The following is a 25,498-nucleotide window of genomic DNA, read 5'->3' as shown; positions in this document are numbered from 1 at the left end:
CCCAGGACGGGGCCAGGAAGGAGCGCCCTTGGGACAGGGAGAGGGGCCGAAGCCACCACTGAAGAGAGCTCCTGGTCTGTGGCGACAGAGCCACTAACCTGTGCAAGGAGGAAGGCCGCTTGTCCCAACAGCAGAGAATGTCCAGCTGCAGAGGACGCAGATGGAACTGGGCAAAGGGAACAGCCTCCATGGAGGCCACCATTTGACCCAGCACCTGCATCAGGTGCCTGATGGAATAACTGCGGGGCCTCAGCAGAGAGCGCACCGCCAGTTGGAGGGACTGCTGTTTGACTAAGGGCAGCTTCACAAGAGCCGGCAGAGTCTCGAACTGCATCCCTAGGAACGTGAGCCTCTGGGTCGGAGTCCGAGTGGATTTGGGCAGATTGACAAGCCACCCGAATTGGGCTAGAGTGGCGAGAGTGAGCGAGACACTCCGCTGACAGTCTGCGCTGGATGAAGCCTTGACTAGAAGGTCGTCCAGGTAAGGAATCACTGTCAACCCCTGGAGGTGCAGAACCGCAACCACTGCTGCCATGACCTTGGTGAATACCCGAGGGGCCGTGGCTAACCCGAAGGGGAGAGCCACGAATTGGAAATGTTCCGCTCAGATTGCAAAACGTAGCCAACGCTGGTGTGAAACTGCAATTGGCACATGCAGATAGGCATCTCTGATGTCGATGGATGCCAGGAAATCCCCTTGGGTCATTGAGGCAATGACTGACCGCAGAGACTTCATGCGAAAATGCCGCACCTGAACATGCTTGTTGAGAAGCTTGAGATCCAGGATGGGCCGGAAGGAACCGTCCTTTTTGGGGACTAGGAAGAGATTTGAGTAGAAACCTCTGAACCGTTCCCGGGCGGGAACCGATACAATTACTCCGTTGGCCTGCAAGGATGCCACGGCCTGAGAGAAGGCGGCGGCCTTGGAGCAGGGGGGAGTTGACAGAAAAAATCTGTTTGGCGGGCTGGAAGAGAATTCTATCCTGTAGCCGTGGGAGATGATATCCCGCACCCACTGATCGGAGACGTGTTGAAACCACACGTCGCCAAAGTGGGAGAGCCTGCCACCGACTAAGGACGTTGCTGGCGCGGACAGATAGTCAAGAGGAGGCTGCCTTAGTGGCAGCAGCTCCTGCGGTCTTCTGTGGACGCGCTTTTGTGCGACAGCTGGATTTTTGGTCCTTGGCTGAGTTAGTGGACGAGGCCGAGGGCTTAGAGGACGACCAGTTGGAGGAACGAAAGGAACGAAACCTCGACCGATTCCTACCCTGGACAGGTTTCCTGGTTTTGGTTTGTGGCATGGAAGTACTCTTCCCGCCAGTAGCCTCCTTAATAATTTCATCCAGCTGTTCACCGAACAGCCTGGACCCAGCAAAAGGGAGTCCAGCAAGGAACTTCTTCGAGGAAGCATCTGCCTTACACTCTAAGCCACAGGATCCTGCGGATAGCGAGGGAATTAGCCGAAGCCACCGCAGTGCGGTGAGAAGCCTCCAGCATGGCAGACATGGCATAGGATGAAAAAGCTGAAGCTTGGGAAGTTAAAGCAACCATTTCGGGCATAGATTCCCTGGCGAGGGAATGCATCTCCTCTAGAGAAGCAGAGATGGCTTTGAGAGCCCACACTGCTGCAAAAGTTGGGGAGAACGAGGCCCCTGCCGCCTCATATACAGATTTGGCCAGAAGGTCGACCTGGCGGTCAGTGGAAACCTTAAGAGAGGTGCCATCAGCCACTGATACAACGGTCCGGGCTGAGAGCCTAGACACCGGAGGGTCTACCTTTGGTGAATGAGCCCACTCCTTGACCACCTCAGGTGGAAATGGAAACCGGTCATCAGAACCACGCTTTGGGAAGCGTTTGTCAGGACAGGCCCTAGGCTTGGACACAGTGGCCTGAAAACTGGAGTGGTTAAAGAACACACTCTTTGTCCTCTTAGGCGAGGTAAACTGGTGCTTTTCTGCCAGAGAGGGTTGCTCCTCTGATACTGGCGGATTGAGAGCCAGTACAGAATTAATGGACACAATCAAATCACTAACATTGAGTCACTTTCGGACAGATCAATGGGGCACATGGAGTTTACAAAGCGATAAACTGGCTAGATCTGGTTCTCCAGGGGGTGTATAAGCTCAGAGGGAGGAGCTACACTTTTGAGTGTAGTACTTTGTGTCCTCCGGAGGCAGAAGCTATACACCCAATGTCTGGGTCTCCCATAGGAACGATAAAGAAATAGTCATTCATCTAAAACCACAGATGTAATTCACCTAGCTTTAAGATCCATTGCTGTCCAGCACATTCTGCTTTTGCCTTCACAAAACCATGCTTTTCAGTCTGGTTGTGTAAGCACAGGTAACAATTCGGTAAAACCGAAAAATCCACCCTACAGATGGCACATAGGTTATCAAATAAGTGATTTTTCTGTAGCGCTATATACATCTGTAGATTGGTACTTTCAGTTTTACATTGACGTTTTAGAGAACAGCTAAGACATTTCATGGCCCCTGTGAAAACAGGGCAAAGTGGAGCACAGCTTATTTGCGCACGATACCGGTAAGGCTACTTTCACACTTGCGTTGGACGACTTCCGTAGCATTGCGTTGTGTGACGGATGCGTTGCATATAGTGGCACAACGGATGCTACGGATCGTACAAAACAAACGGAAAGTTTTTTTTTTTAATTTATTTTCTTCTTTACAGTTTTACCGGCAGCAGACTATTGTGAACGATCAGCTGAGCGCTCTCACATGCCGGCGGCCGGTCGCTCAGCTGAGAGCTCTCACATGCCGGTGGCCGGGCATGCCTACGACCGGGCGCTCAGCTGAGTGCTCTTAGCATGCCGGCGCTCAGCTGAACGTTAGGCCGAGAGACAAAATAAAGCTTGTGATTTAAAAAAAAAAAAACCATGCGCAGTTAAGTCCAGCGGATTGCACTGCTCAAAAAAAGTTACATGCTGCGTTTCTTCCGCCCGACGTGTCAAAATAACGACGCTGCGTTGTCCAGCGGATGCAACGCTGACACTTGCGTTACAGTGCGTTGTCCATACAAGTCTATGGAGAATAGCGCAGTGCGTTAATGGACTGTGCTATTCTCCATAGTGACGGACTCCGCTGAACGCAAGTGAGAAAGTACCCTTACATTACACTAAAGTAAAATTGCAAGTGCCATTCTATACATGTATATATCAAAACTTGACATGTGTAGTGCATAGGGGAGTACAGGGAGGAGAGGACAGGCTAGCATTTGGTAGAACTACAAGCTCTGTATAGATTTACATATTAGAAAATGCAAGCTTTTTTGATCTTTCATTTACAGTAAATGTATCAACTTGAGAGGCTTTACATTATAGACGTCAAATAGAGATGCTTTATATCTAGTCAGTATGAAATAAAGCTCAGTTGTACTCCGCCATGCCTTCACAATACTTATTTCAAGCTCCATTGTAAAAGGCACAGCAGAGTAGAAAGCAGCACTAATATAAAACCACAAGTGCTGATCTATAGATATACTGCATATAGCAGATCAAATTTGTAGTGCACAGGGGCATAAAGAGAAAAGAAGCATAGGATAGAATTTAAGCATAGCAGTTTGAGGATGCAGAGCATCTAATGGTGGAACACAGGAGAGCAGCACAGGCCTGACGAACTGCCGACAAGCAGTTTTATCAGAGCCAAGTGGGCGGTCCTATTAATCTATGAAGCTGAATGTACAGGGGTTGGACAAAACGGAAACACCTAACGTTTTGGCATCATAATCTTCGAACATGTTCCAAACATGCAAACCGTGACATATGTTCATGTTTTGTAGTTGATTGTTTTATGTGATAGGTGTATGTAAATTAACTGTTTGTTTTGCAGAATTGTAAGAACATTGTTCAGAACCTGATACCAATGGCAGGCCTCTCAGATTTTGAAAGAGGCCAAATAGTTGGTGCTCATATGGCAGGCACTAGTGTAACAGAAAGTGCCCGAATGCTTAGCGTGTCAAGAGGTACGGTCTCCAAAGTAATGACTGCGTTTGAAAGAGAAGGAAAAACGTCTGCAGCAAAGCACAGGTCTGACCGAAAGTCGAAGTTGACAGAGACCGTTGGACTCTCAAGCGAATTGTGAGAGCATCGCAAGACCACGGCTCCGAAAATCACTGCTGAGCTCAATGAACACCTACAGAACCCAGTTTCCACGAAAACTGTTCGTCGAGAGCTGCACCAATCTGGATTCCACGGAAGAGCTGCAATTAGAAAACCGCTGCTCTCAAATGATATATGTGTCCAAGCGTTTAGAGTGGTGTAGAAACCTCCAGAATTGGTCCCTCGAGCAGTGGAAACATGTGATATTCTCAGGCGAATCATCGTTTACCCTATTTCCGACCTCCGGCCGAGTGTACGTTTGGAGACAGCCGAAAGAAGCATTCCATCCAGACTGCCTTTCTCCCAACCGTAAACCATGGCGGAGGTTCTGTGATGATCTGGGGTGCTATTTCGTGGAGATCCGCCGGGCCAATGATATCCCTTCATGGAAGAATTAACAGCCGAGATTATTTAGGCATTTTGGGCGACCAAGTGCATCCCATGGTCCAAGCACTGTTCCCGGAAGGGAACGTCATAATGCACCAATTATACAGCTAGAATCGTTAAAGCATGGCACGAGGAACATTCTAATGAAGTTGAGCATCTCATCTGACCCCCACAATCTCCAGACCTCAACATTATTGAGCATTTATGGTCGATTTTAGAGATTCAAGTTAGACGTCGATTTCCGCCACCATCATCGCTCAAAGAACTGGAGGGTGTTTTAACTGCAGAATGGGCTAAAATTCCTTTGGAAACTATTCACACCTTGTATGAATCCATACTTCGGAGAATTGAGGCTGTAATCGCCGCAAAAGGTGGACCTACACCACATTAAACTAACTTTTGTTGATGTTTCCAGGTATTGCCATTATTTTGTCCAACCCCTGTACAAAGGGGCAGATGCAGCTGAAAGACCTTAAATGTACAAAAGACAAAGCATTAGGAAGGAACTTCATATTAACTATAGTTATACTGTGCATTGTTCAATGTTTAAAAAAAATAAGTAAATATGCTAATGCAGGAATAGTCTATTAAGAGGGAATCTGTCACCAGGATTTTGCTCCCTGCACTCGTAGCCAGAGTACACATCGCGTTCATAAGCAAACCGCTGTGCCCGATGTGTACCTTGGCTACGTGTGCAGGGAGCAAGGAGCCGGCTTCTAGAAGCTGCAGACGCTGGTAACAAAGGTAAATATCGGGTAACCAAGCCTTGGCTACCAGATATTTACCTTGGTTACCAGCGTCCGCAGACGCCGGCTCCCTGCACATTCAGTTCGTTGCTCTCTCGCTGTCACACACAGCGATGTGTGCTTCACAGAGGGAGAGCAACGACCAAAAAAATGGTCCAGGACATTCAGGAACAACCGGCGGCCTCACAGCAGGGGCCAGGTCGTTGCTGGATGTCACACACAGCAACATCGCTAGCAAAGTTGCTGCTACGTCACAGAAAATGGTGACTTAGCAGTCACGTCGTCGTCGCTGTCATCGTGTGTGACATGACCATAAGTGACACCGCTGAGATCAGGATGTCTGCCCTCTACATTATGCTGCTCTCAGGTGGCAAAAACCTGGTGACAGATTCCCTTTAAAATGCCAGACCTTTCTGTATTTAACTTTGCGAAAATTATAACAGTAGAATAATCATTGTGGTAGTATGGTCAATGAAGGTCAGAACTTAAAACTAGTTTCCTTAACCCCTTCACTCCCAACTTTTTTTTTCCTCTTCTTCTAAAGAGCCATAACTTTACTTTTCTGTGAATATTGCCATATGAGGGCTTGTTTTTTTGTGGGACAAGTTGTCCTTCTGAACTCCAACATTCATTATGCCCCATATTGTACTGGAGAACGGGGAAAACTTTTTTCAAGTGCTGTTAAACGGCAAAAAAGTGCAATGCCAAATTTTTTTCTCCATGTTCACTATAAAGTTAAAACTCACCTGGCAATATGATTTCAAGTTCATATATACCAAATATGTAGTATTACTTTTGTGTAAGTGGTGAAAAAAAAAATTGACATTTGTTGAAAAAAATCGTGCTTTTTTCGCCATTTTCCAAGACCAGTGTCTAATTTTTGAGAATCTGGGGCACTGACTTTTTTTTTTGAGTCTTGATCTGGCATTTTTAATTTTTGGTTAAATGTAATTTTTTGATCACCTGTTACTGCATTTTAATGCAATATTACGGCAGCTAAAAATCCTCACAATTCTGGAGTTGTTTTTCTCTTCCTACTCTTTACTGATCAGATTAATTGATCTTATATTTTGATAGATTGGGCATTTCTGAACGTGGCGATACCAAATGTTCATATTGCATAATATATATATGTTCCTTATAATTGCTGCGAGCAGAAGTTGACATTCGCTGAATCCCCTGGTCCTCCCAGGTATTATTGCAGGATTCAGTATATCAGTCAGCTAGCAATGCCATAGGGCTCCATGTTTCATATGTGCCATCAACAAGGGGCTCCGCTCTCAACGTGTTTCCTTCTCATCAGGAGAGCATTACACAGTGTGTCATTCAATGTCCCAACCTGGACAGACACATGCAGTGTGATCCAGACATTCGGCGCGCACTGTGCTGCACAGCTTGATGGCTTCATGATCCAGTAGCTGTTTATATATGCCACAAATTTTGCATAAAATTAACAGGCGATCAAAATTGCGCTTCTGCGCAAAAATTGTACCAACAAAAAAAGTCAGCTCAAGAAGCAGAAAAAAGAGAATTTTGTTTACTTACCGTAAATTCTTTTTCTTATAGTTCCGACATGGGAGACCCAGACCATGGGTGTATAGCTTCTGCCTCCGGAGGACACACAAAGTACTACACTAAAAGTGTAGCTCCTCCCTCCGAGCATATACACCCCCTGGATGACAAATTAACCAGTTTAGTGCAAAAGCTGAAGGAGGACATCCACCCATAAGTAGAGAGAGTAAAACCCGGAATAACCGGAACCTCTGTCTACAACAACAGCCGGTGAAAAACACACGGAACAAGAACTGCCAACAGGCAACAGGGAGGGTGCTGGGTCTCCCATGTCGGAACTATAAGAAAAAGAATTTACGGTAAGTAAACAAAATTCTCTTTTTCTTCATCGTTCCTTATGGGAGACCCAGAACATGGGACGTCTCAAAGCAGTCCATGGGTGGGAAATAAACTGAGAAGTAGGCAAAACCTAACTTCACAAATGGGCGACAGCCGCCTGAAGGATGCGTCTGCCCAAGCTCGCATCTGCCGAAGCATGAGCATGCACTTTGTAGTGCTTCGAAAAGGTGTGCAGACTAGACCAAGTGGCAGCCTGACAAACCTGCTGAGCCGTAGCCTGGTGCCTGAAAGCCCAGGAGGCACCGACAGCTCTGGTCGAGTGCGCCTTAATCCCTGGCGGTGGAGGCACCTGAGAACATTGGTAGGCATCGGATATGGCCGACCTAATCCAACGAGCTAGGGTCGGTTTAGAAGCCGAGAGACCCTTGCGCTGACCCGTGGTTAGCACAAAAAGAGAGGTGCACCGCCTAAGAGCGGCGGTGCGTGACACAGATTCGGAGCGCCCGCACCAAATCCAAAGTATGCAACGCTTTCTCAAAGCGATGCACAGGGGCCGGACAAAAGGGAAGGCAATGAAATGTCCTGGTTAAGGTGGAAAGGAGACACCACCTTAGGGAGAAAATCCGGAGTCGGACGAAGAACCACCTTGTCTTGGTGAAAAACCAAAAAAGGTAACTCCGAAGAGAGCGCAGCCAAATCAGAGACTCTCCTGAGAGAAGTTATGGCCACCAGAAAGACCACTTTCTGTGAAAGACGAGACAAAGGAACCTCCCTAAGAGGCTCAAAGGGGGGTTTCTGTAAGGCCGTGAGGATTAGATTAAGGTCCCAGGGATCCAAAGGCCGCCGGTGAGGAGGAATGATGTGAGATGCGCCCTGTATGAAGGTGCGCACCTGGGCCAGTCAGGCGATACGCCGCTGGAACAATACCGACAGAGCCGAGACCTGTCCCTTGAGGGAATTGAGGGATAGTCCTAGCTGCAGACCGGACTGTAGAAAAAACAGGATGGTCGGCAAAGAAAACGGCCAAGGAGCATGGCCGGAAGAGCGACACCAGGACAGGAAAATCCTCCAAGTCCTGTGGTAAATCCTGGCCGAGGAAGACTTCCGAGCCTGAGTCATAGTGGAGATGACCTCGGAAGGAATGCCTGAAGCAGTGAGGATCCAGGACTCAAGAGCCACGCCGTCAATCTGAGGGCCGCAGAATTCTGGTGGAAAAACGGACCTTGAGAGAGAAGGTCTGGGCGGTCCGGGAGATGCCACGGCACCTCTACGGACAGACGGAGCAGGTCTGGATACCAAGCTCGCCTGGGCCAGTCTGGGGCGATTAGTATGACCCGACGGCCCTCCATTCTGATCTTGCGCAGGACTCTGGGCAAGAGAGCTAGAGGGGGAAACACGTAAGCCAGACGAAACTGGGACCAATCCTGAACCAGCGCGTCCGCTGCGAAGGCCTGAGGATCGTGGGAGCAAGCCACGTAAACCGGGACCTTGTTGTTGTGCCGGGATGCCATTAGATCCACTTCCGGAGTGCCCCACTTGCGGCAGATTGACCGGAACACTGCCGGATGCAGGGCCCACTCGCCGCTGTCCACGGTTTGACGGCTGAGATAATCTGCCTCCCAGTTTTCTACGCCTGGGATGTGGACTGCGGATATGGTGGACTTGGAGTCCTCCGTCCACTGAAGGATGCGTTGAACCTCCAACATCGCCAGGCGGCTGCGAGTCCCGCCCTGGTGATTGATGTAGGCAACAGCTGTCGCGTTGTCCGACTGGACTCGAATGTGCTTGCCCGCCAACAGGTGGTGAAAGGCTACGAGAGCTAGAAGTACAGCCCTGATTTCCAGCACATTGATCGAGAGGGCTGATTCGGACGGAGTCCAAGTGCCCTGTGCTCGGTGGTGGAGAAATACTGCTCCCCAGCCGGAGAGACTGGCGTCCGTGGTGAGGATCACCCAGGACGGAGTCAGGAAGGAGCGTCCCTGAGACAGAGAGAGGGGCCGAAGCCACCACTGAAGAGAGCTCCTGGTCTGTGGCGACAGAGCCACTAGCCTGTGCAAGGAAGAGGTCCGCTTGTCCCAAAAGCGGAGAATGTCCAGCTGCAGAGGACGCAGATGGAACTGGGCAAAGGGAACCACTTCCATTGACTCCACCATCTGACTCAGCACCTGCATGAGGTGCCTGATGGAATGGCGGCGGGGCTTCAACAGAGAACGCACCGCCAGATGAAGGGACTGCTGTTTGACTAAGGGCAGCTGCACAAGTGCCGGCAGAGTCTCGAATTGCATCCCTAGGTACGTAAGTTTCTGGGTCGGGGTCAGAGTGGACTTGGGCAGATTGACAAGCCACCCGAATTGAACAAGCGTGGCGAGAGTGAGTGAGAAACTCCGCTGACAGTCTGCACTGGATGAGGCCTTGACTAGAAGGTCGTCCAGGTAGGGGATTACTGCCAACCCCTGGAGATGCAGAACCGCAACCACTGCTGCCATGACCTTGGTGAACACACAAGGGGCCGTGGCTAACCCGAAGGGGAGAGCCACGAATTGGAAATGTTCCTCTCCGATTGCAAAGCGTAGCCAACGCTGGTGTGAAAACGCAATTGGCACATGCAGATAAGCATCTCTGATGTCGATGGATGCTAGAAAATCTCCTTGGGTCATTGAGGCAATGACCGATCGCAGAGATTCCATGCGAAAGTGCCGCACCTGAACATGCTTGTTGAGAAGCTTGAGATCCAGGATGGGCCGGAAGGAACCGTCCTTCTTGGGGACTAGGAAGAGGTTTGAGTAGAAACCTCTGAACCGTTCCCGGGCGGGAACCGGAACAATTACTCCGTTGGCCTGCAAGGATGCCACGGCCTGTGAGAAGGCGGCGGCTTTGGAGCAGGGGGGAGTGGACATAAAAAAATCTGTTTGGCGGGCTGGAAAATTCTATCCTGTAGCCGCGGGAGATGATATCCCGCACCCACTGATCGGAGACGTGTTGAAACCACACGTCGCCAAAGTGGGAGAGCCTGCCACCGACCAAGGACGTTGCTGGCGCAGCCAGATAGTCAAGAGGAGGCTGCCTTAGTGGCAGCGGCTCCTCCGTTCTTCTGAGGACGCGGCTTCGCGCGCCAGCTGGGTTTTCGATCCTTGGTTGAGTTAGTGGATGAGGCCGAGGGCTTAGAGGATGACCAGTTAGAGGAACGAAAGGAACGAAACCTCGACTGGTTCCTGCCCTGGACAGGTTTCCTGGTTTTAGTTTGTGGCAAGGAAGTACTCTTCCCGCCAGTGGCTTCCTTAATTATCTCATCCAGTTGTTCACCGAACAGCCGGGACCCAGCAAAGGGGAGCCCGGCAAGATACTTCTTGGAAGAAGCGTCTGCTTTCCACTCTCGAAGCCACAAGATCCTGCGGATCGCGAGGGATTTAGCGGAAGCCACCGCCGTGCGGTGAGAAGCCTCCAGAATGGCAGACATGGCATAGGATGAAAAAGCCGAAGCCTGAGAAGTTAAGGCAACCATCTCGGGAATAGAGTCCCTGGCGAGGGAATGTATCTCCGCCAGAGAAGCAGAGACTGCCTTAAGAGCCCACACTGCTGCAAAGGACGGGGAGAATGAGGCTCCTGCCGCCTCATATATAGATTTGGCCAGAAGGTCAACCTGGCGGTCAGTGGGATCTTTAAGAGAGGTGCCATCGGCCACAGATACGACTGTCCGGGCTGAGATTCTAGACACCGGAGGGTCTACCTTTGGCGAGTGAGCCCACTCCTTGACCACTTCTGGTGGAAAGGGAAAACGTTCATCAGAACTACGCTTTGGGAAGAGTTTGTCAGGACAGGCCCTGGGCTTGGTAACAGTGGCCTGAAAACTGGAGTTATTAAACAACATACTCCTTGCTCTCTTAGGTGAGGTAAACTGGTGTTTTTCTACCAGAGAGGCTTGTTCCTCTGACACTGGTGGGTTGAGGTTCAGTACGGAGTTAATGGATGCAATCAAGTCACTAACATCCGCATCACCCTCAGATAAATCAATGGGGTACATAGAGGTAGCGTCTGAGCCCACAGTAAAAGTATCCTCCTCGCCCTGCAATTCAGCTTGTGAATCAGAGCCGTGGGACGAGGAAGGAGAAGAGTCCCTGCGTCTCAGTTTAGGAGGACGGGGTCCTAAATCATGCTCTGTTAGCTCTCCAGAGCGAGTCGGAGCAGCAGAGGCGCCCTGAGAAGGGGGCTGATGCATGGTCATTAGAGTCCGGGACAGCTGTCCCATGGAGTCGGCAAAAGACTGGGAGATAGCTCTGGAAAAAGATGCTACCCAAGCCGGGGGTTCAGCCACCGGGGCCGGAGCAGCCGGAGAGACCCCTGAGGAGGCTCCAGGCTGAGGCACCACCATGTTAGAGCAAGCATCACAATGTGGATATGTGCTCGGTTCAGGCAGAATGAGCTTACATGTAGTGCATATAGAGTACAGCTTTGCAGACTTGCTCCTAGTGAGAGACATGCTGCTGAGGTGGAGGCTCTGCAGTAAAGAATACACTCCTTTAGAATGACCCCCTGAGAGTGTATAATAAAGTCCACAACCAGAGGTTGTGGTTTACCAGACCGGTTTTTGTGTGCCCTCCGGATTCCACAGCTCGGACCCCCAGTGATGCAGAAGTTGCAGCAGCCAGCGCCGATCAGTGAGTGAACGCTGATAAAATGGCGCCGGAGTGAGGAGGGGGGGTGGGGTTGAGCCCAAGAGCGGGAACCGGAGGGCCAAGGAGAGATACAGGGGAGGGAAACATCTCCTCAGAGAGGAGTGTCCTCCCCTCTGCTGAACGGCCGGTGGGCGGCGCCGCACTGTTCCCCTGCCTGACTGACATGCAGGGGAACTGAAAACGAAACTAGGCCGCAACTGAAGCAGGGGCCTTGATTTTTACATGCGGCCGACGAGCAGGCACCTTCGGCGCGGTTCTCAGGAAAAACCTAGAGAACCGGCCGGAAATCACAGCAAAGTTAACAAACACACTCTCCCCTCAATAAATGTACAAGGGACCCCTGAATAACGTCTCAATACTTAGCTTATGAGACGCAGGGCCAAGTCCCTGGGGGGGGTGAGCGCTCCGTCCGGCAGGATCCTGACAGGGCTGCGGATGGAGACCGGTCTCCTGCACAGCAGAGAGAACAGTGATGGCTCCCACTTCAAGCCAGAGCCTCAGGGGATGGTGAAGGAGTGCGGCATGTGAAGGCTCCAGCCTTGTAAAGTCAACCTTAACAGCACCGCCGACACAGTGGGGTGAGAAGGGACATGCCGGGAGTCCAGACTGGACCCGCTTTTCTTCCAAATCTTTGAAATCAAAAATCTTAAAAATCAAAAATCAGAGGATGCATGTGTGTGTGTGACCTCCTGAACACAAAGCATTGAACTGGTTAGGTTTGTCATCCAGGGAATGTATATGCTCGGAGGGAGGAGCTACACTTTTAGTGTAGTCTTTTGTGTGTCCTCCGGAGGCAGAAGCTATACACCCATGGTCTGGGTCTCCCATAAGGAACGATGAAGAAATAAGCACTGAGCCCCAGATCCTGAAAAATGAGAATGCTATGGGTTTTGGAAAATGGAGCAAAAAGTTCGCCACTTTTTTGGGACAAATTTCAGAATTTTTAACTCCTTACATAAAAGTAAACCTATACATGTTTGGTGTCTACGAAGTCGTACCTGATGCATCACACTGACATCAGTTTTACCATACAGAAAACCCTGCATAAAATATCACAAACTGTGTAATAGCACTTTTGTGCAATTTTTCTGCTGTTTTCCAGTACACTATATGGTAAAACTAATGGCTTCATTTAAAAGTACAACTCAACCCACAAAAAAATAAGCCCTAATGGGGCAAGATTCAAGGCAAGAGGCTGAGCAAAACAAAAAAAAAAAAAAAAAAAAAATCGCCCAAGGGTGAAGGGGATAAAGCAGGAAAAACCACCATTATTGTGAATGCTGTGAGAAATGTTCTGCAGAGCTTCAGTAAAAGCTCCTTTTCCGGTCTCTGGCTGATTTTCTGCTGCACCATCCCTACTTCAACTTCCCCAGGTAGCAGCCCTATTTTGGGTGGCAAGAGGACCACCCTCCAGCACTATGCATCACCATTATTTAACTCCTAGGGACCCTCAGCAGTGCCAGGCCATATCACAGTCGAACATCCCAACTGGTGTCACAAATTTGTTTATCTAATTACTTTCCCTTCCCCTTTGTTAAATATTATTTTCAAACCCCTATTACAAAAGCCTGTCGCTCGTGCCCGGTATGGCCAAATCGCCACTTGGACCCACCACTGTGACATCAGGTCTACTGGGGGCAGGACAGAAGCACATTAGATGGTGCTGTCAAACTCTGACAGCGCTATCAAAGGGGTTAACAGGTTACCCGCACGCAACCTCAGATCCTCACAAGATCTCCTTCTCTACTCCTCTCTTATCTCCTCTTCCCACAATCGCGTACAAGATTTCTCCCGTGCCTCCCCCATACTCTGGAACGCTCTACCTCAGCATATCAGACTCTCCCCTACCGTGGAAAGCTTCAAGAGGAACCTCAAGAGATGGCTCTTCCAACAAGCCTACAACCTACAATAACCCTCAGTCCAGTAGACCACTGTGCAACCAGCTCTGTCTTCACCTATTGTACCATCACCCATTCCCTGTAGACTGAGCCCTCGCGGGCAGGGTCCTCTCTCCTCTTATACCAGTCTGTTTTGTACTGTTAATGATTGTTGTATGTATACCCTCTTTCACTGTAAAGCGCCATGGAATAAATGGCATAATAATAATAAATAATAATAATAAATTGGAGATCCACCCGCATCTGTTAGCTGCACGTCTGCTGATCAGATGACATATGCAGGGAATAATGCAGGCTCGCTCTGAGAGCCCGCATTAAAGTGCCATACATGTTCTTGGTTGTGAAAGGGTTAAAACATCAATATTAAAAATCAAAGGAATAGTTTTAGAAAAACATTCAAATTAATGTAGAAATAACTACAATTCTCCGCTTTCAGATCTAGAAACCCCACAGATGCACACTGAAAAAAAACTCTATACACCAGACCTTACATAATGCATAACTAGTATTGCAAACTTACACTCTTTCCAACATCATCCTTGGAGCTAACCAAGTCTTCCATTTCAGTGCGCAGCTGCTTGTTTTGCCTTTCTAACTCTGCCTTTAATTCCAGGGCCTCTTCCAAGGAGCGTGCCAAGGAGAGTGCTTTGGTCTCTTTTTCACGAGCCTCTGCTTCAGCACGGTCACGTTCTTCGGCATATTTAGCAGAAATTGTTTTCTCCTCGCCAAGCATCTTTAGACGAATCAGAAATAAACAAAGTTAAGTGCACTGTAATGGTGGTACAGGCATCACTTCTAATTGTACTGAAATGCTACTGGTGGTTACCCTGTAACAGCCATTTGTACTATGGAAACATTTTGATTAGATTCATGTGTACAGAGGAGGTGGGGGATGCTCTGAATAGGAAGATATATAAATACTAACAAATCAATGCTTTTTGGTTTTGATACCTGCTTACATTTATAGTAAGATTAGGTGACCCAAACACAAGCTTAGCACAAGTGAAAATCTCCAGTGTAGAACAATTCAGAGATGCAAATCAACTGAAATCTAGTCCATTTCCAATCGCTTTTATTACCTGATCAAACTTTTTCTGCTTCTTTTCCAAGTTGGACACAATCTGACGTTGGTGATCAAGATCCACACTAATATCTTCCAGCTCCTGCTGAAGTCTAGTTTTTGTCTTCTCAAGTTTGTCATAAGCCGCTGCTTTCTCTTCAAATCGTTGATTTGAAGCTTCTAATTCTTTCTGCATTTTTTTTTTCTGTTCTTCAGTGCAGTCCAAGGACCCAATACTCTCCTCCATTTTCTTTTTCATATCTACCATCTAACAAAAAAACAATTAGGACCTTTTACAATTGAATTTACACAATAGCAAATTGCAGACAAATTGAAGCAAACATGTTTTGCACTACTTAAAAGAAGAACTATGTCAAGATTTCAAAAGCATGCTCTATATTGTGAGCTGGCATACATATCTACCGGTCATTCCACAGGTGGACAAGTCATGTGCAAGAATTACTTTGTTATATCTCCAGAGCTTCCTCTGAGATATACTGGCTACATAGATTTTCAGTGATTAGAAGAAAAAAGAAAAAAAAAAATAAATCAACTGCACTGCCCCATATATTTCACAGATGACACTCACACGGAAGATATGGTTGTGTGACCCTGGCCTTACCAATGTTTACTCATTCTTCATGAGAACTTGAAGCTACATTTGTGGCAGCATTACTGGACCTATTGGACGTGATTAAAAACTCTCATTCTAGTGTAAACTGGTTTGAAAAATCACCAAGTAGTTGCACAACAATCTAGTAACTTAGCTCTGAAAGTGGGTGGAGCCTTGATGGTACAAAGGCAAGACAACCCAGCTCAAATTAAAGACAAGTGGTGGTGTACGGCTCACCGCAGATCTAAGGCTATGTGCACACGTTGCTTTTTTTTCAGCGCGGAAAATAAACGCACCCTCTGGCAGAGGGGAGAATTGTAAACAATGCTTTTTGAGAAAAACGCATCGAAAACGCATTTTTTTTCATGCGTTTTTCATGCGTTTTTTAGGTGCGTTTTTTTAAGACTTGTCAGTGTTAATAAAGTTGGTTGAACACAGACCTTTGGAAAAAAACCTGTGATGTCATTTCCTTCTCCACATTCTGTTTGGATAAATGGGAGGGCTTGGAATGGAAGGAGCACCATTTGAATTTTGGAAAAGTTGAAATAAACTTCGCGCACCATGTCACATTAGCAGGGCCCCTTGGGTACCTATACGTCAGAAAACCCCCACAAGTGACCCCATTTTGGAATCTGCACCCCTCAAGGATTTTATTCAGGAGTATATTAAGCATTTTGAATCCACAGCTACTTCACCCAAAATGTTGCTGTAGCAACAATATTCTCACTTTTAGGCCCGTTTCACACGTCCGTGAAAATCACTGACGTTTTTCACTGGCGTGTAAAACATGCACATGTCCCTCCGTGTGCCGTGAATCACGGCACACGTGGGTTGTCTAAGTGCAATCCGGGCTCCGTTCTCCGTGGCCCGTGATTGCACTCAGTAATCATCTCATCTGCGCCCGCTCCCGCTCTCCATGGTGCTGATCGCTCCCGCGGTGCAGCATCCGGCTGGTGCTAACCCCCGCAGCAGCTGCTTCCGGGTCGGCTGTGTCGCGCATCATGAATATGCGCGACAATAATGAGCCGGCTCAGAAGCAGCAAGCTGCACGGGCTGCAGAGGACATCGCTGGACGCTGGGTGAGTTAAAATGATTTTTATTTTAAAAGCACGTTTTTTTTCTGGCACGTGTTTCACGGACCACACCACTGCGTGGTCCGTGGAACATCAGTGATGTCAGAAAAAAATGGACATGTCTCCGTGCGGCAATCACGCACACGCGGGTACGCCGCACGGAGACACGTGCAGTGAAAAATCACTGACGTGTGAGCAGACCCATTCATTATAATGGCTCTGCGTATGTCAGTGATTCTGGTACGTTTAAAAAAAAAGCACAAACGTACCAGAATCACTGACGTGTGAAAGAGGCCTAAGGCTATGTGGCCATGATCCAGCGACACGGCGTCTAGTACACAGTGTCAGCCTTCCTGCAGCTGCCCATGCCCACGATTTGGGTTCAGGCTGCTGTGGACTTTAGCTCTATTCCTACCTGCAGAGAACATTCTCGTCTCCGCAGCATAAATTGACATGCTGAGGCTCGGGAAGCCACGCCACCGGTCAGTTTATGCTGCGGAGAAAAGCACAGTGGGCATGGGATCTCCAAAAATCCTTCCACTGTGCTTCTACTGCACAACGCAGCGTTATGGACGCAGGGAAAACACTCAGCGCCCATAACGCTGCAAACCCTGATTGTGGACAGCCTAAAAAGCGTCAATGGATGAATGGATGTCAAATATATATATAACGTCCCACCCCCGCCTGCATATTCTAAGCTGGCACCTTTAGTACCTTTCATGTGGCACTAAAGGGTGCCTAGCTTAGTATTTATAAAAAAAAAAAAACAATGAAAAAAATGGCGTGGGTCCCCCCTATTTTTGATAGCCAGTCAGGGTAAAGCAGACAGCTGTAGCCTGCAAACCACAGCGCTGGCAGCTTCATCTTGGCTGGTGATCAATTTGGAGGGCTCCCCAGGCTTTTTTTTTTATTTATAAATAAAGAATTAAAAAAAAAAATAACGTGGGGTCCCCCCAAATTAGATCACCAGCCAAGGTGAAGCTGACAGCTGGGGTCTGGTATTCTCAGGGTGGGAAGAGCCATGGTTATTGGACTCTTCCCAGCCTAAAAATAGCAGGCCGCAGCCGCCCCAGAAGTGGCGCATCCATTAGATGTGCCAATCCTGGCGCTTCGCCCCAACTCATCCAGCGCCCTGGTGCGTTGGCAAACGGGGTAATAAATGGGGTTGATACCAGATGTGTAATGTCACCTGGCATCAAGCCCAGCAATTAGTGATGTCACGGCGTCTATCAGATACCAGACATAACTAATTGACAGTAAACAAAAGCAAAAAAAAGACAAAAATTTTTATTAGAAAAAAAAACACTCCCCAAATCATTCCCTTGTTCTCCAATTTAATCAAAAAATTTGAAAAAAAAATGGGTCCGCAGAAATCCATTTGGACGTCCCACGTCGCCTCTGGACCTTCTAGAATATGGGGGCACGTTCAGGGAACGTATCCCCCATTTTCTAGGAGGGCAGACCCTCCATTTGAGGAGAGTGGGTGCCAAAAATCTGCACCCACTCTCCACGGGTCACAGCTGCAGAGTGCCGAGCAGCCAGCACAGCTCTCTGAACACAGTGCTGGCTGTCAGCTGCTCGGCACATGTGACCGGCGAGCGTGCACTGTGAAGGAGGAGGGGGCCGCGGGGGATCAGCGCTGCGACCGGACAGGTAAGGGGGAATACCGGGGGAAATAGGGGGTGACCAGGCAGGGCCTGGGGGGCATTTTTCTGTCGCATGTCTCAAGCACATGCGACAGAAATCATAGGAGCAGGGCAGCCGGTGCGCTACTGTGCGTGCGGCCATGTTGGATTTTCGGGAGGGGGGTCGGGGCGGGCACTTTGGCGACACCGGGGGCTTTCCAGGACTTTGCCAGGAAGTGAGGTCAACAGGAAACCTCTCGACCTCACTTCCAGGTAAATGCCTGCATTCTGGCATGCCAACAAAAGCCCGCGGACCGTAACAAAAAAGCAGCGAACTGCGGTGTAGCTGCGTTCTGACCCCACATCATTGATTTAATGGGGGAGAGAACGCAGCCACACCGCACAAAAGAAGTGAGATGCTGCTTTTCTTTCCGCACCGATTTTTGGCATCCAAAACGCTGCGTTTAGAAACGCAGCGTGTGCACTGATTTTTCGGCTCTCTCATACACTTTGCTGGGAAAGCTGAACGCATGCAATTTGCCACTGAAACGCTGCGGTTCTAAACGCAGCGTTTCCGCGGTAAAAAACGCAACGTGTGCACACAGCCTTACTGCAGTCCCCAACTAAAGCAACATTGTGGCAAAGCGCACACATTTGATCGTAGCACAAGATGCCAGATTCCAACAATTTATCAGTCACTGGACTGCTTGATTTATTTTTCATAGAATACCTATTTTATATGATGCTGCAGCGCTAGGAGTTAAACTGTATAATATATACCCCGTGTACACCCCTGACTGACAGCTTCCCTTATACACTGTGCATTGTGACAAGCTGCTACTCAGTGGTGGGTCAGGTCTACACAGGTTAGACTGACTGTTCTGCACATGAGACTGTAAGGGTAAGTTCACACAGTGCGTTTTTCGCGGCGTTTTTGCGCGTTTTTGCCCAGAAAACTGCATGACTTTGCTTCCCCCAGCAAAGTCTATGAGTTTTCATTTTTGCTGTCTGCACACAGCGGTTTTTTTCAGCTGCATTTTTGTGGTGACCACAAAAACGCAGCATGCCAATTATTCCCGCGTTTTTCATCCATTGAGTGCAATGGGATGTTGAAAGACGCAATGAGAAACGCAAATTGTTATTATAGCTGCGTTTTGGTGTGTTTTTGTGCGTTTAAGAGCAAAAACGCAGCTATAAACGCAAGAGGTGGGTAGTAAAGTGACCTGTACAGGAAGAGGATTCCTTCTGTCAGTAAATACAGAAGCATGAATCCTCCCGGTACCGTCACCGCCGCGTCCACCTCCAGTCCTGTGCATGTATGCTGCCGTGCGGCGCCATGTCTGGGCGGGAGGTGGAGGCAGCTGCGAAATCAAAAGTGAACCGTAGAAAAAAAAAAATGTCATACTCACCTGTCTGCAGACTCCCGGTACCATGCCCGCTCCCAGCTCCTCTCACGGTATCGCCGCTCCAGCTGTGTGCAGACGGCCGGGAAACCTCCGATAGTTGATAGTTGCAGGACCTGGCGATGGATCACCTGATGCGGTTTAACCTGTCAGCGGATGCAGTCAGGAGACTTCATCCCTGATTACCGGCAGCTCCTGCAGCGATCAGACGGGATCAGACTCGCTCCAAGAGCTGCCAGTAATCAGCACATAAGTTTTTTTTTTTTTTTTTTGCACCTATGCATCAGCTGATTGTATAAACTGCTGTTATACAATCAGCCGATGTGTGATGTGATTCAGGCACTTGAAGCTAACACATCTGATCGCTTTGCCTTCCAGCAAACCAATCAGATGATATTGGATCCGGATTGGATGGCGCGGGACCCTTGACCCAGGATTACTGCAGAGGGGGGTTCTTTATTTCAATAAAGATGGAGTCACTAATTGTGTTGTGTTTTATTTCTAATAAAAATATTTTTCTGTGTGTTGTGTTTTTTATTTTATCTTTACTAGAAATTCATGGTGGCCATGTCTAATATTGGCGTGACACCATGAATTTCGGGCTTAGGGCCAGCTGATAATATAAAGCTAGCCCTATCCCCATTATTACCCAGCGAGCCACCGTCACCAGGGCAGCTGGAAGAGTTGGATACAGCACCAGAAGATGGCACTTCTATGAAAGCGCCATTTTCTGGGGTGGCTGCGAACTGCAATTCGCAGCAGGGGTGCCTAGAAAGCTTGGGCACCCTGCACTGTGGATTCCAATCCCCAGCTGCCTAGTTGTACCTGGCTGGACACAAAAATTAGGCGAAGTTCACGTCTTTTTTTTTTTTTTTTACTTATTTCCTGAAATAAAAAAAAAAAAAAAGGGCTTCCTTATATTTTTGTTTCCTAGCCGGGTACAAATAGGCAGCTGGGGGTTGGGGGCAGCCCGTACCTGCCTGCTGTACCCGGCTAGCATACAAAAATATGGCGAAGCCACGTCATTTTTTTGTTGGGGGGGGGGGGGGGGGGCGCAAAGAAATCCTGCATACAGTCCTGGAAGGGGGATGCTGAGCCTTGTAGTTCGACAGCTGCTGTCTGCTCTCCTGCATACACCATTGGATGGAGTATGCTGAGCCTTGTAGGTCTGCTCCCCCTGACTCTCCCTCCAGCATACAGCCCTGGATAGAGCATGCTGAGCCTTGTAGTTCTGCAGTTGTCTGCTCTCCTGCATACACTAGTGGAGAATGAAGAACATATGGAAGAAGTTAATGACAGACTTTTTTTTTCAAAACAATCTTTAATGGCAATGTTCACTGATAAAAAAAACGCAGAAAAACCCAGTGAGAAAAACGCACCAAAACGCAGCCAAAAACGCACCAAAACGCGCTAAACACACAAAAATGCAGCATCAAAAAAACGCAGTGTGTGAACCTAGCCTTAATGCCCTGCTGATAAAATGCTGATTGCATTGAAACTACAACACTGCCTGATAAGATACATTGCTGGAATCAGTTTTTTCACCTACATTATGATATTCTCATATTAAATTGCAAAAACTTTGACATTCCCTTTAAGAGATGTGTAATTACTGAATCCTATGCCTCGCACTCCCTCACCCCCTTATCAAGACAGACATGAAAGATTCCAGTCTTCTGAATCAGGGCCATTGTGTTTTACTTATCACCTCGATTAAAATGGACACAGCAGGCACATTCAAGTTAGGGTACCGTCACACTTTAGCGACGCAGCAGCGATCTCACCAGCGATCTGACCTGGTCAGGATCGCTGCTGCGTCGCTACATGGTCGCTGGTGAGCTGTCAAACAGGCAGATCTCACCAGCAACCAGTGACCAGCCCCCAGCCAGCAGCAACGTGCAAGCGACGCTGCGCTTGCACGGAGCCGGCGTCTTGAAGCTGCGGACACTGGTAACTAAGGTAAACATCGGGTATGGTTACCCGATGTTTACCTTAGTTACCAGCGCACACCGCTTAGCGTGTGCAGGGAGCAGGAGCCGGCACTGGCAGCGTGAGAGTGGCGGAGGCTGGTAACGAAGATAAATATCGGGTAACCACCTTGGTTACCCGATGTTTACCTTGGTTACAGCTTACTGCAGGCTGTCAGACCCCGGCTCCTGCTCCCTGCAAATTCAGGATTGTTGCTCTCTCGCTGTCACACACAGCGATGTGTGCTTATCAGCGGGAGAGCAACAATAAAAAAAGACGAACCGGGGCTGTGTGTAACGAGCAGCGATCTCACAGCAGGGGCCAGATCGCTGCTCAATGTCACACACAGCGAGATCGCTAATGAGGTCACTGCTGCGTCACAAAAAACGTGACTCAGCAGCGATCTCAGTAGCGATCTCGCTGTGTGTGAAGTACCCCTTAGGGTGGTGTCACACACAGTGACGACGACAAAGTCGTCGCTGCTACGTCACCATTTTCTGTGACGTTGCAGCGACGTCCCGTCGGTGTGTGTGACATCCAGCAACGACCTGGCCCCTGCTGTGAGGTCGCTGGTCGTTGCTGAATGTCCAGCTTCATTTTTTGGTCGTCGCTCTCCCGCACACATCGCTGTGTGTGACAGCGAGAGAGCGACGAAATGAAGCGAGCAGGGAGCAGGAGCCGGCGTCTGGCAGCTGCGCTAAGCTGTTACCAGGGTAAACATCGGGTAACCAAGGGAAGACCTTTCCCTGGTTACCCGATATTTACCTTAGTTACCAGCGTCCGCCGCTCTCGCTGCCAGTTGCGGCTCCCTGCACATGTAGCTGCAGTACACATCGGGGTAATTAACCCGATGTGTACTGTAGCTAGGAGTGCAGGGAGCCAGCCCTAAGCAGTGTGCGCGGCTCCCTGCTCTCTGCACATGTAGCACAGCGACGGGTGTTATGATTGCTGCTGCTTCTGCTGTGTTTGACAGCTAAGCAGCGATCATAACAGCGACTTACAAGGTCGCTGTTGCGTCACAGAAAATGGTGTCGCTATGTGTGAACCCAGCTTTAGGCTAGGTTCACACTTGCGTTAAATTTTATCAGTGACAATCCGCTGCTCTGGTAAACAATAGAATCCGTTTGGCGGATTCCATTGTTCCCATAGACTTGTATGAGCGGCGGATTGTGACTGATGACTGCGTTGCATCCTCCACCCAACTGATCAGTCGTGGAACGACTGACCGCGGGTCGGAAGGAATGCAGCACGTAACCTTTATTGAGCAGCGCAATCTGTAGGATTTCGCTGCGCATGCTCTCTGGCTCCCTGCACACGTAACCAGGATACACATCGGGTTACCAAGCAACGCGCTTTGCCTAGTTACCCGATATTTACCCTGGTTACATGTGCAAGGAGCCAGCGCTAAATATCGGGTAACAAAAGCAAAGTGCTTTGCTTAGTTTTTACCCGATATTTACCCTGGCTACATGTGCAGGGAGCACGACACTTCTCGGCTCCGCCCCCTCCCGTACTCCGCATGTATACACACACACACGTCCCCAGCCATGCAGACCGCGGCACTGACGTCCAACAGCGCCACGGCCCCACTCAGCTCCACCCACCTCACACTCCGCCCCCCGCACACAACGGAGTCCGACAAGGAATTCTGTTCTTTGTCATCCGTTGTACAACGCATCAGTCACATGCGTCAAGCAACGCATGTGACTGATGCAAAACAACGGAAATGTGAACCTAGCCTTAAGGGAATAGTTATCTGCTTACTTCACCTTGCTATTCTATGTTCCCTGCTGATCATCTTTCATAAAGTGGCAGATTATAAAACAAAATGTAGACAAAGTTAGCTAACTAATAGATGCTGTCAGCTGTGACAGATTAGACAATAAAAATTCAAAGACTAACTGCATGAGCCACAATTGGCAAATTTTAGATTTTTTAAGTTTGTTCTCTATGAAAGTGGGAGTTTCTAAATCTCCCAATATAACTTCAGTTAGGCCAAATTCACAGCAGTGGTGGTAAAGCAAGTTTATACAGTAGACTTGCTCAGATTTTTCAGTAATTGTATACTTAAAGTACACCTTTAATTTTTGTTAATGGAAGGCGGTCAAGAGCAATCATATCCTTTAGTTGAACTGACAATATTCCAACTCTCCCAGTCCCATGTACTCACTGCCTCAGGGCAACCCCCCCTGACTGCGCTTCAAGCCACACATCCAAGCCTTTTCCCCCTCCTGCTGACTCCAACTCAAATATTTCCTGGGTCTATACATTCCTTAAAGATTCTGCAAGGAAAAAAAATTAAAATAAAAAACCCCCCAAAACTGCATGCCCTCATCTCCCGCCTTGACTACTGCATCCTCCCGCTTTGTGGCCTCCCTTTTAACACTCATATACACCCCTCTAATCTATCCTAAACTTTGCTGCCTGACTAATTCACCTCTCTCCCAGCTATTCCACGACCTCTCCTCTGTCCTGTCAATCCCTTCACTGGCTTCACATTGCCCAAAGACTGCAGTTCAAAACCCTAACCAAAACATACAAAGCCACCCACAACCTGTCTCCTCCTTATATCTGATCTAGTCTCTGGGTACCTACCTGCAAAATTAACGCCGATACTCACAACATCTCCTGCTCACCTCTCATCTCCTCTTCCATCAAGGACATCTCCAGTCCCCCATACACTAGAACGATCAACCTGAACATAGACTCTTGCCTAACGTGGATATCTTCAAAAAGGAACCTCAAGATCTACCTCTTCCAAGAATCTGCAGTAACCCTCGTTCCACTACACCACTGTATGACCAGCCCTACCCTCACTTACTGGTTCCTCACAAATCCCCTGTAGACTGTACCCTTGCAGGCAGGGACCTCTCCTCCTGTACCCTTCAGTCTTATTGTTCATGAATATTGTACTTGTTTTTATGTATACCCTTTTCACACGTAAAGCACCGTGGAATAAATGTCATCACACCATAGACAATAAATGTAATATCTGAGGAACGACGCAGTGTTTCACTTGACCACTGACCTGAGCCTGCAGTGTTGAAATCTGCTTTAACAAATTTCTCTTTGCTTCCTCCTCTTCCTCTAGTTGCTCAATGAAGCCATTTTTCTCATCTTCCATTTGTTTCAGTTTTGTACTAAGACCAAGCTTCTGACGAGTTTCTTCTTGCAAAAGTTCCTAAAGAAACAAGTGTGATAAGAAATACAGGACAAGACTCATGGTTTCATAGGTAAAAGCAGCAAAGTGGCTTGTTGAAAGGTTTTATCTGTTGCAAGAAAAATTTTCATAAAACCACTATGCAATAAAGCTAAAATTATATAATGAACATCCTTATGTGAAACAAGCAATAATGTGAAGAACCACTTTAATGTACATGATATACTATACTACTACAAGTTCCATTACACTTTACATGCTTTATATGTAATGTGAATTACAAAGAAAAAAAAACAAAAAAAAGGTTGCATGCCTGAGTGTCTTGAAGTTGAGATTCCATTGTCGAGAAGTCTTTGGAAAATTTGATAGACTTGCTGTCTGCTTGAGAAAGAAGCCCAGTGACATTATCCAATTCCACCTGAAAGTTATAAGCATAATCTTAAAATGGGTATATATCACAGAAAAGTCATAATATGTATCACCATGTTTTTAGTTGGTAAAGAATATGTCCATATACTGCAAATCATCTTTTATTTTAATATGTTTAGTTTTTAAGACTTTCTATATGGCTTTTCATAAGTCAATTTCTTGTCTCAGATTTCCTCTCATTTGTTATTGTATGTTTCGTATTTTCTGCAATTCAGCTTACCTGCAGTCTGTTTGCCTTCTCAGACTGCTCTGCCCGTACTCTGTCCCCTTCTGTGACTTTTACTTGCAGTTCTTGAAGTTGAGTCTCTACTTTTTTCCTCTTGTGTTCTGAGTCACCTTTACCTTGTAGAAGTGCCTTTACCTCATTAGCCAACTCATTACGCTCACTGTCCAGAGCCTGCTTTGCCTTTTCTAAGTTTGCTTTCACCTAAGAAAACCGCATTAAATATGAACAGAATTAGAATTGAATGCAACTTAAAAAAAAAACAACAAAA

General features: G+C 48.0%; 1 protein-coding gene across 1 annotated transcript in view; it reads right to left on the bottom strand.

Annotated features, from left to right (window-relative positions):
* MYH9 (myosin heavy chain 9) overlaps window positions 1-25,498 on the bottom strand; it is a 329,257-nt gene that overhangs the window by 36,887 nt on the left and 266,872 nt on the right. The window contains exons 28-32 of the mRNA XM_075321969.1: window positions 25,225-25,431; window positions 24,889-24,993; window positions 24,444-24,596; window positions 14,753-15,001; window positions 14,194-14,406 (exon numbers count right to left, since the gene is read on the bottom strand). Of these exons, the coding sequence (XP_075178084.1) occupies window positions 14,194-14,406; window positions 14,753-15,001; window positions 24,444-24,596; window positions 24,889-24,993; window positions 25,225-25,431 (927 nt within the window). The remainder of the gene's footprint in view (window positions 1-14,193; window positions 14,407-14,752; window positions 15,002-24,443; window positions 24,597-24,888; window positions 24,994-25,224; window positions 25,432-25,498) is intronic.

Source organism: Anomaloglossus baeobatrachus, chromosome 8, assembly GCF_048569485.1.
Source record: "Anomaloglossus baeobatrachus isolate aAnoBae1 chromosome 8, aAnoBae1.hap1, whole genome shotgun sequence".
Taxonomy (NCBI): domain Eukaryota; kingdom Metazoa; phylum Chordata; class Amphibia; order Anura; family Aromobatidae; genus Anomaloglossus; species Anomaloglossus baeobatrachus.
The sequence above is the reverse complement of the archived record's forward strand: the minus strand, read 5'-3'. Positions and strand labels throughout refer to the sequence as shown.